Source organism: Dromiciops gliroides, chromosome 4, assembly GCF_019393635.1.
Source record: "Dromiciops gliroides isolate mDroGli1 chromosome 4, mDroGli1.pri, whole genome shotgun sequence".
Lineage (NCBI taxonomy): Eukaryota > Metazoa > Chordata > Mammalia > Microbiotheria > Microbiotheriidae > Dromiciops > Dromiciops gliroides.
Genome location: NC_057864.1, coordinates 130,842,746 through 130,856,475, shown reverse-complemented (window position 1 = coordinate 130,856,475; position 13,730 = coordinate 130,842,746). Strand labels below are relative to the sequence as shown.

The 13,730-nt window shown below is 37.1% G+C and overlaps 1 protein-coding gene across 1 annotated transcript in view; it reads right to left on the bottom strand.

Annotated features, from left to right (window-relative positions):
- Nucleotides 1-13,730, bottom strand: part of AHCTF1 (AT-hook containing transcription factor 1) — a 115,228-nt gene that overhangs the window by 85,753 nt on the left and 15,745 nt on the right. Inside the window, exon 2 of the mRNA XM_044004193.1 lies at nucleotides 3,201-3,327. Within this exon, the coding sequence (XP_043860128.1) occupies nucleotides 3,201-3,321 (121 nt within the window). The 5' untranslated portion in view covers nucleotides 3,322-3,327. The remainder of the gene's footprint in view (nucleotides 1-3,200; nucleotides 3,328-13,730) is intronic.

The window sequence follows — 13,730 nt, the reverse complement described above, 5'->3', positions numbered from 1 at the left end:
CCAATTGCATTGTTTTCCCCACCTAACCAACTAAGTTCTTTATTCTCCTGTACTTCCCAAAACTATATGAAAGCTAATAAGTCCTACCCTCAGGGTCGTTGGTCATGAGAGAGGCCACTGACCAAATTTATTGGTTACTGCTAGCCCAACTTATAAGTCAATCATACTCTCTCAGTTTACCTTCATTTCAAATCCGACAGGGGTAGGAGGACATAGAGTATTGAGCTGAAAAGCAGGAGTGGAGAGGGTATAGTACTGAATAGTAAAGTTAACAGGGCTTTTTTTGGAATGTAGCTTTCTTTCAGAATTCTTTATTTAGAATTTGCATAATGAGAAGTTATATAAAGTGAGAGCTATCTGTATTATTTAATTTAATTTAATTTTAGTGAGGCAATTGGGGTTAAGTGACTTGCCCAGGGTCACATAGCTAGTGTTAAGTGTCCAAGGCCGGATTTGAACTCAGGTACTCCTGACTCCAGGGCCAGTGCTCTATCCACTGCACCACCTAGCTGCCCTGTCTGTATTATTAAAAATGCATATCACTATCTAGCCAAACTTGCCTACTCTGTTTGATTAACTCCCCTCTAAAAGTTCTCCACAGGGGATCCGCCCAAGAGTTGAAAGCCCTTTGCTTTCTCTTGATATCACAAGGGAACTTGGAACACCCTGGTTATCTACTTGTCATCCCTTGTTCTTTACTAACTCTTCTCTTGATGTCATGCAGTTCCTAGATGATATCCTTTATTCCTGTTCTTCAGGTTTTTGTTGGTTGTGTTATACCCTGGTTATATCTACTATCCACTTTTCTACCGCCCTCCTTGTGGTATTCCCCATGTCCTTCAGAGGTTGCCATTTCTTGCCTCCATGGAGCAAATACTGGTAAAACGTTAGTATTTTTTTTAAATGGACTTTTGCTTTCATGAGAAGCTAGAAGGCAGCAAAAGTGTTGTGTAATTTCCTATAAGCAGTCCAGACCTTTTTTCTTTTTGGACTCTAGGGCCCAGGTCACTATCCCAAGCATACTACCTGTCCCAAAAAGACATACTGCTAGAGAAGGTCTACAGCATGTTCATTTAAATGGATGTTGAAATATGGACAACGTTTTTTATCCATTTGGCACTTCCTAAGTTATCACAGATCTCTTCCAGGAGGCTTACAATGTCTTGGAGCTTGATGCAATCAACACAATGTCAGCCCTCCAAAAAAGAGCATCTGGAGGTCTTTACTACACATAGGAAACCCTTTCTCTAATTGGACTCTATATTGCATCTCATCCATTATAATGACGAACATGTCTGGCAAGTGTAAACCTCCCTGTTTTATTTTTAGGTTGATGTTTTATTATACAAGGGTCATTTAAATTGGGCTATTTCTGTAGGTGCATCATCCAAGGAATCCTAAATGATCTGCATATATGAATGGGAAACACCTTGATGAAGAAGCAAAGAAGATGGTATTCTGTTCTACTTTTCCATAATTAAACAATAAGTACTGCTTTCAATTAAGTATGAGATGGTAAAGTTGTCATGTTATTGCTGGCTTGCCAATCCTATGTTAAAATGTTGTGAATTATATTTGCGACATAATTTATGTGTTTCTACACATTTCTATATAAAGATTTTGTGAAGAACACTATTTTGGTTAGAGAAGTCTGTAAACTATTCAGATTTGTATTATTGCCTCAAAAATGTTAATTCAATACCAGAACACTAAAGTTGAATTGTTTAAAAGAAAAACTATCAGTGGAAAAAAACAAACACAGAGCAGTTCCTTGAGAAGTAGAATCAGGAAAAAAAATGTGTGCCTTGGGGCAGGTAGGTAGCATAGTGCATAAAGCACTGGCCCTGGATTCAGGAGGACCTGAGTTCAAATCCAGCCTCAGACACTTAACACTTACTCAGTGACTGGGCAAATCACCTAACCCTCATTGCCCCACCAAAAAATAAAATAAAATAAAAAATAGCATGAGTAGAATGAAAGTTCTAATTTTCTTTTTCCACACTTGGAGAACTGCATTTTTAACTATAGCTATTTTAATAAATCAGCAAATCAATCAACAAGCATTAACTAAGCACCCATTAGAGTATGTTAATTACAATAACATTTTTAAAATACTATAAAAATTAGTATGTATATAATCTTTTACCCTTTGAAAGTACTTTACCAATATGATATCATTTGATCTTCACCAAAACCCTGAGACATAGGTGCTATTATTATCCTCACTTTATGGGGAATGAGGGTGAGATATGATTTAGCAATTTGCCCAGGGTCACATAGCTACTTATTAAGTGTCTGAGGCAGATTTTGAGCTCAGGTCTTCTCAACTTCACATCTGGTATGGTGCTAACACTCTACTACTTAGGCAGTTAGGAGAAACAAAGCAATCCCTGCCTCTAAAGAATTATCTTTCTATTGGAGGACTTAATTTGCACATACATAAATTTACATAAAATAAATACAAGGTAGTTTTTAGGGAAGGTCAGTAACAGGAAGAATAAGGAAAGGCATCATATGATATAGAAGGTGGTACTAGAACTGAGTTCTGAAAGAAATCTGGAAGAAACTCAAAGAGGCAGAGGTGAAGTGATAGTGATATTTGCTGTTCAGGAAAATCACTCTGGCAGAAGTGGGAAGGATGGACTGTAGAAAAGATATACTTCAACAAGGAGACCAAATCAGAAACTAATGCAACATCCAGGCAAGAATTAATGTCTATGACAATAATGCCTTTTCTATGATACTGACCATGTAAACAGGCATAATAGATAGAATCTGAACTTTGGGGAATCCAAAATTGAAATCTTGCCCCAGACACTTATAGTATAACCTTGGGTAAGTGACTTTACCCTCTCCTCAACTTCCTCACCTGTAAAATAGGCACAATACCTACCTTCTGGGCTGGCTATGAGGATCAAGAGTCAACAATGTAATATGTTTTACAAACTTTAGACCAGAAACAGACAACATATGGCACTAGACAGAATTTCTTCTGTAAGGTCCTCTAGGCCCTCCTACTTTTCTCTTTAATCCTTTCCCTATGCTTGCTTTTTTCTCCATTTTGCTCTTCTGTTGCAAGGATCAAATGAGATAACCTAAGTTAGGCACTTTTCAAATCTTAAGTCAATATATAAACATTAACTATTAAATAGAGCAAAAAGTGTTACTAAGTCAGCAAAATCTCAAAAACATTAATTTACCTCCAGTAAATCTTCCCCTAAGTACAGACTCTAGTGTTATTTCATCTTCTCCAAGGGCTTGAATAGTCACTTCTGGAAACCGCAGCAGACTGCTGGTTACTTGTGCTGTAAGGTCTCGCATACTTCACTGTAAATACATAGAACACTACAATTAAACCCATAAATTAAAAAAAAATACAACTATGCCACATTTTTTCATCTCATTTTTAAAAAATCTGATTCTAGATAATTCTAATGAAAATGCAATTATTGAAATAAAACTTGTAATAAAATGCAGTACGAAGAAACAACAAAAACAATATGCTCGACAATACTGTAAATGAATAACAAAAAAGAGACAACTCAAGAAGCTACAGTAGCTCCTTCAAGGCAAAAACAAAAACAAACCCTCTTCATCTTGGCATTTAAATCTCTTCACAATTTCGCAAAATCCCATTTTCCCAGGATGATCATGCATTACTATCCCCAACATACTACACAGTCCAATCAAACTACCCCACTAGGGCCCCCCCAACTGACATTCCAGCTCCCCTCCTCTGTACTTTTATACAAGCTCCTCCCTAACTCCTCATATCCACATGGCTATAATGCTTTCTCTCATCTTCACTTTCTAGAACCACTAACTCAAGGGACTTTCAAGGCCAAACTCACAAGCCATCATGTTTACATAAGGTTTTTTACTAATTTTCTTGATTTAAATGGTCTCCCAAATTACTTCATTTTGTATCTATTTGTATGTGTGGATCTATTTCATTTTTCTAAACTAAATTAAATTGGCCAATCTTTGAAGAACTGCACTGAGTCGGGTTTTACCTAACTGTTGGTTTCTGTTTTGTTTTGGGGGGAGGAGGGGGAGTAAGAGGGCTACAGTGAAGAGTTTTGGAAAAGGAAGCAATGTAACAGTTTTTATTGTTGTTGAGTCCTGTAATATCATCTTCAAAGGGAGTTAAGGGCACTGAGAGGTTAAATATCCTGCCCAAGATCACACAGCTAATATGTGTCAAAGGTTATACTCCAATCTAGGTCTTCCTAACTCCTAGACCAGCCAGCTCTCTATCTACCTCACCATGGCTCTAAATAGCAAGAAATGACTTAAGAAACAAAAGGCAAGAGGCAGCTAGGTGGTACAGTGGATAGAGCATCGGCCCTGGAGTCAGGAGGGCCTGAGTTCAAATCCAGCCTCAGACACTTAACACGTACTAACTGTGTGACCCTCGGCAAGTCACTTAACCCCAATTGCCTCACCAAACAAGGAAACACAAACCAACCAAAAAAAAAGAAACAAAAGGCAAGATGATGTCAAGAAAACTTTTTTAAAGAAAAAAAAAACCCACTACAATTTAAAAGCAAAAAGTAGTTGATTAGAAAAAAATAGAATGACAAAAAAAATATGTACTGCTTTCTGAACATCAATTATGAGGTCAAGATACAATATTACTACCTTCCATTAGTACAAGTATATTGAATGACTATACACAATGAACTATTTAGAGTTATCAATAATACTCAGACTGCTGGGTAAAATAACCCAAACAATAAATTATAGCCTCCTTCACTCATAAAACTTTTAACCAGGGCCAATAAGAAGCAAAATTAAGAATTGGAAGTCAAAGGAATGCCCATCAATTGGGGAATGGTGAAACAAGCTGTGATATATGGTGGTGATGGAATATTGTTGTGCTATAAGAAATGACAAGCAGAATGATTTCAGAAAGGCCTGGAAAGACTTGCATGAAGTGATGTATAGTGAAGTGAGCAGAAACAAGAGAACAATGTGCACAGAGACAGCAATATTGTTTGATGAAGAACTGTGAGTGACTTAACTATTCTCAACAATACAATGATCCAAGACAATCCCAAAGGATTATTGATGAAACATATTATCCACCTCCAAAGAAAGAACTGATAATGATGGAACACAGACCGAAGCATGCTATTTTTCACTTTCTTTCATTTTTAAATTTTATTCAATTTTTCTTGTACAAAATGAATATGGTAATGTTTTACATAATCATACATGTATAGCCCGTATCTGATTGCGTATTGCCTCAGGAAGGGGGGAGGGGAAGGAGGGAAAGAGGGATAAAAATTGGAACTCAAAACTATAAATCAAAATATTTATTACTTAGAAAAAAAGAAGCAAAATTTTTCTAATTTTCCCTTCCTCCCTAGCTTCAAATAAAATTTCCAGAAGATATTAATGAATAGTGAAATTGAACTTTTGGCAGAAAATGAAAGAAATAAAAGATCCTGATAATCTATAAACTAGAGAATTTATCAGTTAATAATCAAGAGAAGTACTACTTCAGATAAAAGTATCATGTTAATGTGTCATAACTTCAAATAAGCACATTACCACAAAAGTATTAAGATAACTAAATATTACACTACATTTAATTGGCTTTTGTGCCATTACTTTTCCCTCGACAAGTGAAGGTGCCAGAAATCATGCTGTATTCTTGTATATATCACTGCAAACATATATATGGAACTTGTGCCTAAAATAATTTAATATGACTATTTTAATGTACTCAACAGCCTGGGGTTTGGCCTTAATCTTTTGCCTTCCAATGAGTTTCCCTCCAAGAATATTCTTGTTTTGCCATTTTCTGGCCATAACAGATTTCAAAGGCATTTTTGAAAAGTATTGTTATTTTAGTCTTGACTATTACAACAAAAACTAAAACATGTCATTAATACTTTTATTTTCTAAAGACATCTTTTTACAATATAGTTATAAAAAGAAAATCTTTAGTACAAAAATATCACTTATCTATGAATTGTGTCCCTATAGGATTCAATACTAAAAACCTACAAAAAGATCCATAATGGATAAAACAACCTCATAAGCTTATTTTACTTCTATTTGCCAATATGGAGAGAAGCAATAAATATTTATTAAGAATCTACTGTGGGGCAGCTAGATGGCGCAGTGGATAGAGCACCGGCCCTGGAGTCAGGAGTACCTGAGTTCAAATCCGGCCTCAGACACTTAACACTTAGTAGCTGTGTGACCCTGGGCAAGTCACTTAACCCCAATTGCATCACCAAAAAAAAAAAAAAAAAAAAAAAAGAAAAGAATCTACTGTGTGGGGGCAGCTAGGTGGCGCAGTGGATAAAGCACCAGCCCTGGATTCAGGAGGACCTGAGTTCAAATGTGACCTCAGTCACTTGACACATTACTAGCTGTGTGACCTTGGGCAAGTCATTTAACCCTCATTGCCCCCCCCCAAAGTAGGACAAAAAAAAGAATCTACCGTGTGCTAAGAATAGCATTAAGTGCTTTAAAATTTTATTTTTCTGATCCTTACACTAACCCTTCAGGGTAGGTACTGTTATTATCATCCCTATTTTCACATGTGAAGAAAAAGGCCAGATTTGAACTCTGGACTTTGTGACTCCAGACCTAGAACTCTATATCCACTGTACCACCTACCTCCCAATACCAGGAATCCAAGGAAAAGATAAAAAAGAATACTGGCTGGGCTAGATCCTAAACTATGACACATACTTTTCTTAGCCTGCAGTTGAATATATCGAAATCTTTAATTAAATGTGTCCCAAATAAGGACAGAATATTGGATTTGGAATCAAAGGATTTGCATTCACTAGCCTGTGTGGCCCTAGTCTAAGGGATTAGACTAGATAATCTTTATAATCCCTAGACATATTTTGATGAACATATTTTTCTCAAGTAAAGGCATTCTATTTTTTCTAAAATCAAACATTCATTAAGAGCCTGAACAGGGACTGTCTATATAAATTTCTATCTACCATGTTTTATATAATGTTGAATATCAAAATTTGAAAAAGAATTTCAACAGAAACTTAAAGGCTCAAATTCAATATGAATATATAGACATTCCCTCAACATTTACAGGTGTTGGGGCACAAGACCCTTAAGAATATGAAAAACCACCAATAACTCTAGACCCCACACCAAACATTTATTTATTTTTTTTTTTGTGCGAGGCAATGAGGGTTAAGTGACTTGCCCAGGGTCATACAGCTAGTAAGTGTCAAGTGTCCGAGGCTGGATTTGAACTCAGGTCCTCCTGAATCCAAGGCCAGTGCTTTATTCACTGTGCCACCTAGCTGCCCCTGCGCCACCTAGCTGCCCCCAAACCTTTATTTTTAATAAATCATATTTAACACACAAAAAACTAAAACCACAGACTGCACCTGTTTAAAAAAAAAAAGCAAAAAGCTGCAGTTTCTATGAGATTAGTATCACACTATGCAGGAGTCTTTAGAGCTTCCTGTGTAGCTGAAGCAACTGCTCCACAGATTTCCTTCTCAAACTAAAAAAGAAGTTCGTGATACAAGGATCACTGTGGGAGAAAATCACATGACTAAGTCTGGATGGTAGACAAAGAGGAGGTATTCCCAAAGAGAGTGCCTGGCCCCATAGTTCTTTAGCACGCTGAAACTTTTAACAAAATTTAACTTTATAATAAATTTATGTATATATACTTATGGTTGTAAGTGATAAAATAGATGAATAATATACAGTATTTATGCATTTATGACTTTAATTTTTTAAAGTTTTCTTTACATATAGGCTTGGCTTCAAATCTCCAAAAATTCCCAGTTAATGGGAATGTGGCCAACCCACAAATAACCAAAACTGTGAATGTAAAACCCACGAATGCTGAGAGTTGACTATTAAAAGAAAAAAATTTTAATCTTACACAATTCAAAAATCAACTATTTAAAACACTGTTTATTAGTTATTTAGTTCATAAGAATTCAATCTTTGTTTTGAAAATGTATTTTATTGGTTGTTTGTTAATGATTACATCTACAATAAAAATGTTTTTAAGCCAACTGCAGGAGCACAAATTAGGGGAAATGTCTTTTAATAAACTGCTAACAACAGTAATTGATTTGAAAAAGAAAACATGCAGGAAGGACATAAAATTTCCCCTCCAATTATGTGAAGTGATGGAAGGTAGAAGGGAAAGAGAATAAGCCATTTATATCACACCTACTGTGTGCCTTATGCATTTAAAAAAAAAAATTTCTAATTTGAGCTTCACAACAGCCCTGACAGGTTGGTGCTATTTTTATCCTCATTTTACAGTTGAGTAAATTGAAACAAACAGAAGTAAAGCAACTTGCCCAGGGGGGTAGCTTGGTGGCACAGTGTTTAGAGCATTGGCCCTGGACCTGAGTTCAAATGTCACCTCAGACACTTACTAGCTGTGTGACCCTGAACAAGTCACTTAACCCCAATTGCCTTAAACATCCAAGGCCATTTCCACTTGTCTCCATATATGCCACTGGACCCAGATGGCTCTGGAGGAGAGTGAGGTTGGTGACCCTGTGCAAAGCCCTCCCTCAGGTAAATCCAATTCACTGCAAGTCATAACATCACCCTGATGTCATGGTCCTCTTCAAGAATAAAGAACAAACAATTTACCCAGGGAGACATAACTAGTCAGTGACTCAGGACACATTTGAACTCAGATTTTTCTGACTCGAAGACCAACAAGACTGAGTGCATTAACCACCAACTGCCTCTAATTATTGTATTACAAGATGAATTGGACATATTTCATATATGTCCTGTGGGGAGAACTATAGAATCAGTAAGTACAGGTTACTAATCAATTCATAAGGAAAAAGTTTCTAAGTTTCTAAGGACTGCATCATGAAGCAATAAGGCACTACTTAGTAGCAGTAGTACATAAACAGTTATTTATTAAGAGCCTGCTATATACTAAGCACTGTACTAAGTGTTGGAGATACAAAGAAAGGGCAAAAGATAAATTTGTTCAAGAAATTTACAACCTAACAAGGTAGATAACATGAAAACAACTATGTATGGACAAGATAGATGCAAGAAAAATTGGAAACAATCAACAGAGGGAAGGCACTACTAGCATTAAAGGAGATTAGTAAAGGATTATTCTAGAAGGTGGGATTTTAGCTGGGACTTACTTCCAGGAAGCCAGGAGGTAGAAGTAAGGGCAAGAAATCCAGGAATAGGAGACAACCAGAGAAAATTCGGAGTCAGGAGGGAGACTGTCTCCTTGGTTGTTCAAAGGCCAGTCACTGTATCCCCGGATGGAGGGGAGCAAGGAAATGGAGCATGGAGATAAGATGTAGAAGAAAGTTTATTGGGGTGGGTGGGGGTTGCATAGGTTTTAGTGATCTTAGAATATGAAAAAGAGTATTTTATATTGGATTCTGAAGGCAAAAAGGAGTCAATGAAGTTTATTTAAGAGGGTGAAGACATACTCAGACATGTACTTCAGGAAGATCACCGACAGGTGAATGGAGGATGGATTCTAATTCCTTTGGACCACAATGACTATCACTGCTACCACGATTACCCGCTGCTGCTGCCACCAGAACTACAACCACCATCACCAACTATAACAACTCCCATAACTACAAATAAAGACCTCAAAAAATATTCTAGAAAACTCAACCAATAAAACGGATTGAAACCAGATCATTATTTCAAAGAAACTGCTGCCCACAACCACCCAGATATAATACTGATTCAATTCCTAAAAACTTAAGAACAATGTTTTTAATAGAGCTTACCATCATTAATACTCTAATCTCCAAGTTACATGGAATGAAAACTTTCAAAGAGAGAACCAGTAAAAATAGAACAAAGTCATATAAAAAAAAATAAGGTACATATGATTCCTATTGTTTCACATGCTACAGTAGTTCTGACAAGGTCATTTTCAGTAAGCTGACAGAAAATGAACTTACATCCAAATACTTTTTGTCATTCAGTTATTTCACTTGTCTCTTTAAGACCTGCGGTAAAAATTATTACATATGCTAGGCAGCTTTTGAAGGACCTCCCCCTTTGGGGGAATGAAAGATTGAATGCTCCCTGAAGGGAGATGAAGGGTGCTTCCAGAACGCTAGGAGTCTTCTGGAAAGCTGGGTGTCTTCCAGGACTCGGCCTTTTCATGCTTGGTCCTTGTAGTGGTGGTACATGTTATCTGTCTCTGTAGACTTTCAGGTTCGGTGAGTTAATTACGGAAAAACCCTAAATTCCTTTGAAGTAGCTTAATTGGAAATGGTATGGGTATCGCATAGGTTAAGTTTAGAGTTAAGAGCATTTCTCTGTATTTCTATTTTCCTATAACCTTATCTTTGATTTTTACTAGTTTCACCTTTATTGTTTAATTAATTCCCAAGTAATAAAATCTGATCCTTTTGTGAACTAAAGCTTAAAGGTTCCCTTCTTATTGGCCTGGAAGAAATATCTAAAATGGGCAGTTCAGAGAGGAGGGTGAACCTAAAAGGTCCCTCATATTTCCAGGACCCCAATATTAAAGCAAGTCACCCAAATAATGCTCCGTATATCATATTTTGACCCTCATAGACCCCATTTGGAGTTTTCTTGACAAAGATTGAAGTTGTTTGCCATCTCCTTCTCCAGCTCATTTTATTGATGAGAAAACTGAGGTAAACATGGTTAAGTGACTTGCCCAGGGTCACATAACTAATATGTGTGAGGACTCAAGGTCAGGACTCCAGACCCTGTGATCTATCTACTACACCACCAAGTTAATTTTATTAAGTTACAAAAAAGCATTTATTTAATCCACCTTTGCAATATTCCACGGTAAATTAAAGATGAGACAATAAACAACAGAATAGGACTAACCTCAGGGATATTTCAATCAGAAACTCACCCAAAAAAATGACAAGAATATTTTCATGATATTTTTTATTATAAAAAACAATTCTTTAAACAACCTGGACAATTACCAAATTTTAAACAGCCCTAAATAAGTGACTGTAGTGGTATAACTTCTCATGTTTGGGCAATACTAGAATAATAAAAATAATGATACTGCCTAAACTAATTTACAGATTCAGCACCATACCAAATGGTTTACTTTATAAAATAATAACACTCATCAGAAGGAACAAAAAAGTAGAAAATCGAAAAGGAAATATTGAAAAAAGTGAGAAGGGGGCCCAGCACTACAAACAAGGCAATTAATCATCAAAACAATTCGGTCCTAGTGAACAGAAGTAGAAATGATTAAGTAGGTACACTATACCCAGAAGCAACTGAACATAACAGCACAGTATTTGATAAACCTAAAGATGACACTTACAAAAAAAATTTTGAGATAATTAGTCTAAGAGAAATTAGCTTTAAACCAACATTTAAATTATATAACACTGTAATGATTGAAATGATGCCACCTACTGGAGACTTGCTATGGGAAAGCTCCACCATGAGGAAATGCCTCAGAGACATTGTGGCTTTTCCTTGGCGTCAGGAAATGACGTTTGCTCATGGGTGCTGTCTATCAAGGCTACCAGCCAATCAATTTGAAGAGCCTCCTATTTTCTGGGAGGAGACAGGAAGGAGGAAAGGGAGCCTGCGCGAGAGCTCTTGGGGGCTTTTGGGTTCCTGACTTGGTGGTGGTGGTGGTGGCGGCAGAAGACTTCACAGAAAATTTGAGGAAAGATAGGAATGTCAGGCTGTTGGAATTCTGTTCTCAATCTTTTTCTATTTTCCAATAAACCCTTAAAAACCTAAACTCGTTTCATCAGTGATTTTAGTCAGTTTCCCCCAAAATTGGGGGAACAGATTAGAATCCACATTTAGAATCTTAAATTACACACCACCATAGGCTCTAAATGTATAGACTTAAATAGAAATATATGGGTAGAAGAAAAGTTCTTGGTCAAACAAGGAATATGGAAAAGATCACAAAAAATGAAATCACGAAAGATCACATAAAAGACAACTAGGATTGAACAAATGGAGGCAGTGACTTTATGAGAAACCAAGACACAATAAAGCAAATCCAAATGAATAAAAAAATACAGGGCAATGTGAAATATCTTCTGGGAAAAACTGCTGACCTGGAAAATAGGTCCAGGAGAGATAATTTGAAAATTATTGGTCTACCTGAAAACCATGATAAAGGAAAGAGCTAAGACATCATCTTCCAAGATATTCTCAAGGAAAATTGACCTGAAATTCTAGAAGAAGCTAAAAAATGAATTGAAAGAATCCATTGATCACCTCCAGAAAGAGATCCCAAAAGGAATATTATAGCCAAGTCCAGAGCTCTCAGGTCAAGGAGAAAATATTACAAGCTGCCAAAAAGAAAGAATTCAAGTACAGTGGAGCCCCAGTCAGGATAACACAAGAACTAGCAGCTTCTACATTAAAGGATCGGAGGGCATGGAATATGATATTCCAGAGGGCAAAGGAATTGGAATTACAACCAAGAATCACCTACCCAGCAAAACTCAGCATAATCTTTCAGAGGAAAAAATGGGGCTTTAATGAAAAAAGAGGACTTTCAGATACTTGTGATGAAAAGACCTGAACTGAATGGCAAATTTGACTTTCAAATACAAGATCCTAGAGAACGATAAAAAATTGGAGTTGGGGGATATGCTTGGTGTCATACAGTGGGTAACTGTCCTGTGTCTGAGGCCAGGTTTTGGCTGGGATCCCCCTGGGTTCAGGGGTGGTACTTTGTCTACTGTCACCTAGCTGCCCCATGATGACATCTTTAGGGTTAAATTGAGGGGTGAGGGGAATGCACTGGGGGAGGGGGAAGAGCAGAGGTGAAATCCTACATGAAAGAAACAGGAAAAGGCTTATGGAGTGGGGGAAGATATAAGAGAGGAGCAGGGCAGTAAATGAATTTTACACTTATCAGAAAAGGCTCAAAGACTTTAAACTCATCAGAGTTGCCTCAAAGAGGGACTAACACACACACACACACACACACACACACAAACTGGGTGGAGTGATCTATTTAATCTGGGCAGTAAATGAGCCTAACACTCATCAGAATTGGCTCAAGGAGAGAATAATGTACACAATTGGGTGGAGTGATCTCTCTAACCCTGCAGGAAAATAGGAGGGGAAGGGGTTAAAGAGAGAGGGGCAAAAGAAGGAAGGGCAAAGTGGGGGAGGGGACAAACAGAAGCAAATCCCTTTTGAAGAGTGATAGGATGAAAGAAGAGGGAGAATAGAATAAATATTATGGGGAAGGGAATAGGATGGAAGGGAAACAGTTAACAATAGTAATCATGAAAAAGAGAAAAGGGGGAAAAATGTACAAAAAATATTTATAGCAACTCTTGGTGGAGGCTAAGAATTGAGAATCAAGGGAATGTCCATCAATTTAGGAATGATGGAAGAAGCTGTGCTATATGATATTGGTGGAATGGTCTTGTGCTATAGCACAAGAAATGACAAACAGAATGATCCCAGAAAAACCTGGAAAGACTAATGAACATCAATGTATAGTGAAGTGAGCAGAGCTGGGAGGACATTGGGCATAGTAACAGCAGTATTGTTCAATGAGCAATTGTGAATGACTTAACTACTCTCAGCAATGCAATGATCCAAGACAATCCCAAGGAACTAATAAGGAAGCTTACTATCCACCCCCATAGAAAGAACTGATAAAAAGAACACTTGTGGATTGTACATATATAACCTGGTTGCAATCTTGTGGAGGGGGGAAGGAAAGGGAAAGATGGAGGGAGAAAATTTGGAACTCTAAA